This window comes from Borostomias antarcticus, assembly GCF_949987555.1.
Source record: "Borostomias antarcticus genome assembly, chromosome: 6".
Classification (NCBI taxonomy): Eukaryota; Metazoa; Chordata; class Actinopteri; order Stomiiformes; family Stomiidae; genus Borostomias; species Borostomias antarcticus.
In genome coordinates, this window is record NC_140239.1 from 6,739,196 (window position 1) to 6,746,695 (window position 7,500).

Here is a 7,500-nt window from a genome sequence, read left to right on the forward strand (position 1 = left end):
GACAGACAGCAGCGTCTGACGACGTTCTCACACACATTCTCACGGCACTATGTCCCGCCACCGTGTTCCACCTAATCCTGGGAGATCCCCCGGTCTCAGGGTTCCGTCTGTCTGTCTCAGAGTACGTATCTCCACACTTCGTTTTAGCGCTGAAACCTGGTGATCATTCTGAGATTGGGGGGGGGGGGGGGGGGGGGGGGCGACGACGACGACGACTGTATTTCTTTAAACCAATCACCAACCAATTTTGTTTTTTCAACGATGCCCTTGGAAAATAGTGTCAGGGGGACTGTATCTGATTGGCTGGAACTGTGAGAGGCTTATCTCAAAAACCTCCATCCTGTAAGACGGACTAGTCTCAGAGAGACCACCCTGAGTGTTCAGTCTGTCCCGTTCTGTCTCATATCATGTAGTGTCTGTCTCAGTGATCTGTCTGTCTGTCTGTCTGCCTCTCTGTCTGTCTCTCTGTCTGTCTCTCTGTCTGTCTCAGTGTTCTGTTGTAAAGCGCTTTGTAAGCGCTTTGGATAAAAGTGCTATATAAGTGCAGTCCATTTACCAGTCCATTCTATCTGTCTCACTGTTCTGTCTGTCTATCTGTCTGTCTCACTGTTCTGTCTGTCTGTCTGTCTCATTGATCTGCCTGCCTGTCTGTCTGTCTGTCTCCTGTGTTCTGTCCTGTTCTGTCTCATATCATGTAGTGTCTGTCTCAGTGATCTGTCTGTCTGTCTGTCTGTCTGTCTGTCTGTCTGTCTGTCTGTCTGTCTGTCTGTCTGTCTGTCTGTCTCATATTGTGCTGTGTCTGTCTCCTCCCTGACTCCAGACTGGGTGTGGTTGGTGTTCCCCCGGCACATCTCTCTGTCTGCTGGTCTCTAGGGGGCTGCACCTCACACTGCTCTCCCTTCTGTGGACAGGGCCTCCAGAGGACACACACACACACACACACACACACACAGCACAAACGGCACTTACCCTTCATCTGCCTGACGATAGGCTTGTTGGGCTCCAGCCAGTGCTGAGAGAGAGAACACAGAGAGAGACAGAGAGGACAGGGAGAACAGGGAGAAATCTTTACCAAAAAAGCTTGCCTGCTGTGTGTGTGTGTGTGTGTGCGTGTGTGTGTGCGTGTGTGTGTGTGTGTGTGTGTGTGCGTGTGTGTGTGTGACTGCCCATACCCTCTGCTTCTCCGGGTCGACATATCTGATGCCGAAGTAGTCTTTCTCCAGCAGGCTGTAGTGGTTACACACGTAGTCCAGCAAGAACTGACCCTTCGTGTCTCTCTAGGGGAGACAAACACACAAAAACACAAACAGATCATTACAATACACTTTCTGTTATAGACAGCATACACACACACATAGCCAGGGTTAGGGTTTTGGAGTCAGGGGAGTGAAAACATTGTGCAAGGTTACTCTTCATGGGTTTCCAGTTTCAAAGGTGAGACCAAGAACACTGGACCATGACCAAGAACACTGGAACATGACCTAGAACACTGGAACATGACCTAGAACACTGGACCATGACCAAGAACACTGGACCATGACCCAGAACACTGGACCATGACCCAGAACACTGGACCATGACCAAGAACACTGGAACATGACCTAGAACACTGGAACATGACCTAGAACACTGGAACATGACCAAGAACACTGGACCATGACCAAGAACACTGGACCATGACCCAGAACACTGGACCATGACCAAGAACACTGGAACATGACCTAGAACATTGGAACATGACCTAGAACACTGGAACATGACCTAGAACACTGGAACATGACCAAGAACACTGGAACATGACCTAGAACACTGGAACATGACCGAGAACACTGGAACATGACCTAGAACACTGGAACATGACCAAGAACACTGGAACATGACCTAGAACACTGAAACATGACCTAGAACACTGGAACATGACCTAGAACACTGGAACATGACCCTACAGTACAGTACCCCAGAACAATTAACCTGTTCAGGGGAACAGTCGGGTCACTTGTGCTGAGTGTGTGTGTCTGTGTGTGTGTGTGTGTTAGAACAGTATCAGAGTGGATATTCTCTTATTACCCTTTAAACAGCCAGAGATCAATAATCACTCTGTATTATGGCCTGCTCTGCGATCGATACACCAATCACACACACACACACATACACATACACACACACATGCACTACCTCAGAGTCTGTCACACCTGCTAACCATAAACTACAGCTGTCTGTAATGATTGTCGTGTTCTCACATGGGGCTTGAGAGTGTGTGTGCGTGTATGTGTCTGTATGTGTGTTTGTTTTTGCGTGTGCGTATGTGTGCGTGTTTGTGAGTGTGTGTGTGTGTGTGTGTGTGCGTGTGTGTGCATGCGTGTGAGTGTGTGTGTGACTGTGTGATCACTGATGGATGGATGTGTGTGGTGTGTGTGCTTTCAGGTCAGCATGTGTGCACGTTAGCATGTGTGTGTGGTGTGTGTGTGTGCGTACATGCGTGTGCATGCGTGTGTGTGTATGTGTGTGTGCGATGTGCGTGTGCATGTGTGTGTCCAGTCCTTCACTCCTGGACCTGCTGATTGTGGTGAATCTGCGCTCGGCTGAGCAGCCTGATTGAATCCAGAGGGTAATCGTCTGCGTGCCCTTGCTGTTATTCCTCTGTGATTTACTAAACATGGCCGTGGCTGTCACCCGCACTACAGCTACACCTGTCAGACAAACACCGGTCACCATGGCCACGCCACGGGCAGTTGGTTAAACAGAAATGTTGGTTCCCTATTGGGCGGTTTCAGGGTGATGTAGCGTTTCATTGTTGTCGGTGTTGATGGTTCATCTGTGTACCGCACTGGATGTCTAGCTTTTTTTCTCCCTCTCTCTCTCTCTCTCTCTCTCTCTCTCGTTGTGTGTCTACCTGATCTGTAGAACATGACAGCTCTACCACAAAGTGTTGACATCTGTCAGAAACACACCACCTTTCCTGACCCCGGGAGATGGAGGGAGGGAGGGAGAGAAAGAGAGAGAGAGCGAAAGAGAGAGACAGACAGATGTTGCAAGATGGACAGGAAGAGAAAAAAAAGAGAGAGAGAGAGAGAGAGAGAGAGAGGAGAGACAGAGGCCAACAGGAGAGAGGGAGAGAAAGAGAGAGAGAGGGGGGGGGCAGAGGGAGAAAGAGATGGTGAAAGAATCTGTTTCATGTCCAACAAGAGGTGAATGCAGGCCTGAAAGTGCTCAGCGTTAAATATTAACCTGCTCAGGCTGTTTCTACATGATCTCACTTCGCTGGGCTGAAGTGCTTCCTCCACCACTTTAGACATCCAGTAACACAATGTCCAACTTCAGCATGTGTGTGTGCAAGCTTTTAAGTGTGCATATGTGTGTGTACAATGCATGCGTGTGTGTGTGTGTGTTGTGACATTCTCCCTGACGATGGGCGGCGGGAGGCTGCCACAAGGGCGCGGGCCACGAACGTGACCACGGGCCACGAACGTGACCGCGCGCAAACTTGGCCGCGCCCGGTGCAAGAGGCCAGTTCAGCACCACGGACAGCGCCACAGGGGTGAAGAGGCCGCGGCCCGACTACCCGGGCCCCGTCAGCACCTTGGACAGCGTGGCCAGGTCGTAGACAGAGGCTGCGTTCCGAATCGCACACTACCCTTCTATATAGTATGCCAAAACAGGATGTAGTATGTCCCAATACATAGTATGCCACATGCAGTATGGCAAAAATACCAGGATGTCCTACTACATCCGGTCATATTTCGCAGTATGCAAGCCAGCAGGCTTTTCTGGCTATTCTGACCCACAATCCTGTGCGAAGGGTCACATGTGCCAGTCGTGACATTCGTGACAGCTAAAGACGAATGTCACGTTATGGACAGCGACAGATGTGGGCAAATTTCAAGGCGCAATGTTATGACAAGGTAGTATGACCCAATTGGATGCCTACTGCTTGCAAAGTACATACTTTCTAAGGGCAGCTGTAGTAGGTACTGGTAGTAAGAAGTAGAAGTATGCGATTCGGAACGCAGCCAGAGTATACAGGCGGTTTCCCGGTTGACCGGGCAACGCTGCTCCCCAGATGCTCCCCATATTCCCCAATCAAGCCAGGGAGGAACGCGCACCGGCTGATCACGTGCAAGGGGAAACCCTCAATAGTCTTCGGAGTGATTAGTGGACCATTTGCTTGACTGCCGAACACTCTAGTTTTCGTGCCGTGCCTAACGTTTGTTTCCCTGTCGCCCGTAGGAGCCGGAGCAGAGCCCCGGTGAGTAAAGCGGCCCGAGGCCCTGGGAACACTGACCCCCTGACAGATTATATTACTGTTTGCCTTTTTTTTGGGGGGGGGGGGGGGGGTTATTGGGCTGAATAAATGTGCTGAGGTGCTTAAACTCTCACTGCCTGGACATTAATTGCTGGGCTCCACCTGGTTATCCCGACCCGATCGGTTACTGTGTGTGTGTGTGTGTGTGTGTGTGTGTGTGTGTAGTGAAAATTAAGTCCTATCCTTTGCTGCAGTTGTAGCACTTCTCTGGACAAAGTGGCCCACCACTCAAGACAACAATGACAGGGGTTGGCAGTACAAACTATCCATAGCTCATCAGGGACCTACGCGCGCGTGTGCACGCACACACGCACACACGCACACACACACACACACACACACACACACACACACACACACACACACACACACACACACACTCTCTCTCTCTCTCTTTCTGGTGGCGCAGACCTGGCAGACACTAGGACCTTGCAACCCCTGCTCCACTTCCAAACACTGGTAGTTAATATGCATGCCAGCTCAATTAGGACTGGTCCTTATCTCCACTAACGGAATTCATTTCACTACAAGCCGCTGCTAATTGGCTGAGAGAAAGCAGAGAGACAGGAAACCGGTTAATTCTTCGGATCCCAGACACAGGAGACAATACTATCTACACCCACGAGAGAGGGACAGAGATGAAGGAAGAGGAGGAGGAGGAGGAGGAGGAGGAGTGAGCGAGGGAGGGAGGGAGAGGAGAAGACAGAGGGAGGAGGAGGAGAGAGAGGGAGGAGGGGAAGAGGGGGAGGAGGAGGAGGAGAGAGGGAGAGGAGGAGAAAAAAGATGGGGAGGAGGAGAGAAGATATGGGGAGGTGGAGAAGAGGGAGAGAGGGATTAAGGAGAGGGAGAGAGGGACAGATGGGGAGGTGGAGACAGCAGGGAAGGAAAGATGAAGGAGAAGGGTTGAGACAGGGAGGAGAGATGGGCTGCATTTCGAATCACTTACTTCTACTTTTTACCACCAGTACGTACTACAGCTGCCCCTTGAAAATACATACGTTGCATGCAGTATGCATACATAATTGAGACATACCACTTTGTCATAACATTGCGCCTTGAACTTGCCCACATCCGTCGCAGTTCATAAAGTGGCATTTGTCCACAGCTGTCGTGATTTGCACGTGACATAATTTCCGCTGTGCAATGGATTGTGGATCAGAATTGCTAGAAAAGTCTGCTGGCTTGCATACTGCAAAATACGAGCGGATATAATAGGACATCCTGGTATTTTGCCATACTGCGTGTGGCATACTATGTATTGGGACATACTACATCCTTTTTTGGCATACTATATAGTGGAGTAAGGAGTAAGAGGGATTGAGTGAGAGAGACGGTTGTCTGTTATTGATCTGATCCAGGCTCAGAATATCCTCCTCAAATCTAAATCTAACCCTGGTGGGGAATCTTTCCACCTGCTCCTGGACCAGCCCTTGCAGGCAGCACCACCATACCCCCTGTTGTTTACCAACCCCTAGTCCACCCCCAAACCCAGTAAATGGATCAATCCAGCCCTGACCCAGGTACAGAGGACTGATCGAAGTACCTGATTGTGGGGGTGCGGAAACCGCTTGAGGAAAACAAGGAGGAAGAGATTGACAGAAAGCCGATATCTATCATTAGATGTGTAGATGTGTATATACCATTTATAAACAATGTATTTTCTCCACTACTAAGATATAGCTGCAGAGAGCTCACAACATGCGCATACATGTTGATACTGCAAGCCTTGCTTAACTCCTAACTCTAGAGAGCAAACCTGACAATCCCGCACGAAACAGAACTAAAAGACTGTATGACTTGTATTTTTAGGTGCTGTGTTGCTGTTGCAGTCTCCTGTGTTTCTGTGCTGTTCTCTGTTCTGCTCTTGTCTGTTTTCCCCAGGTGTTCGTCGTTGTGCTCGTTGTGTCCGTTCAGTCATCTAATCATTGGGTCCACCTGTGTCCAATCATCTCCCGGCCCTGTGGTCCCTTCAGAAGGAGACCTGCTACCTACTGGATATATTCTGTTGCCTCATGTACAAAGGAGGAGAGGGATGCTATGTATTTTTGTCTTTGAAACTAGTGTTTGGTGTGGGGTTTTGTCTGAAACTAGTGATTGGTGTGGGGTTCTGTCTTTGAAACTAGTGTTTGGTGTGGGGTTTTGTCTGAAACTAGTGATTGGTGTGGGGTTCTGTCTTTGAAACTAGTGTTTGGTGTGGGGTTTTTGTCAGTTAAGAGAAGAGCTTGCACATCCACTATGCAGACCAGGTACAGGACAAAATGGAGTAGTGAATTAGAAAAAAAGAAAAGTCTGCACACTGGAACTTCTAAATGGTGGGGCCGTTCCCATTAGTTAATTATGACGTTTCGTTCATGCTTTGTTCATGCTATCTTTGTTAGTTGTGTCCTGTCCTCAGTTTCCAGCAGGCATTGTGGAGAAGGGCTGGGTAAGAAACCCATGGGCGTACACCTCATCACGTAGGTAGCCCGTTGGCGAGAGGGTATCAAACTTTCTGTGTAGAAGTTAGTGTTGACGGCCTAGTGGTCGTTTTTATATGCTTTAGCTCAGGGCCCTTTCTGTTTTGGGCACATCCCTCACAGTCCTCTACCTTTGTTTTTGGTTTATAATTCTTACCGTTTGTTCATTATCGCTTGGGTATTGTCATTATTGATTATTTTCTATTTTGAGAGGACCTTTCTGTGAAAGATGATAAATAAATACCCCGTTTTGAGTTGGATTTTATTTTGTAGTGTGGTATGTTTGTGTTGGCCCCCTCCACATCAGCCTCAGCATGCTATTATCTGCCCCTTGTCCTCCCTGGACCATGGGGGTCGTAACAGTTGCCCCATTCTGTGAGGGGAGGAGGAGATTGCGCCTCTGACTGATCAGACGCGTGATTGGACATGGCTAATAATACGCTATGTGATTTGACCAAACCAATTACCTTGATCCCGCTTACACACACGTTGTTTCACTCACCAAACACACACACACACGCACGTCCTTTCATTCACCAAACACACACACACATCCTTTCACTCACCACACATGTCCTTTCACTTGCCGCGCGCACACACACACACATTCTGTCACCCCCCACACACAAACACAAAGGTCAGCACATACGCACACACATAGCGGGAATCTAGAATCATAAATTAGCAGTATATGATCATAAACCAATCTACGGTAACAGGCTGTTTTTCACTCTAGGGACA

At 49.0% G+C, this 7,500-nt stretch overlaps 1 protein-coding gene across 1 annotated transcript in view; it reads right to left on the reverse strand.

The window, feature by feature from the left end:
- Positions 1-7,500, reverse strand: part of frmd3 (FERM domain containing 3) — a gene marked incomplete at both ends in the record, with an annotated part of 43,379 nt that overhangs the window by 28,059 nt on the left and 7,820 nt on the right. Inside the window, 2 exons of the mRNA XM_084440274.1 lie at positions 970-1,012; positions 1,173-1,277. Coding sequence (XP_084296400.1) covers positions 970-1,012; positions 1,173-1,277 — 148 coding nt within the window. The remainder of the gene's footprint in view (positions 1-969; positions 1,013-1,172; positions 1,278-7,500) is intronic.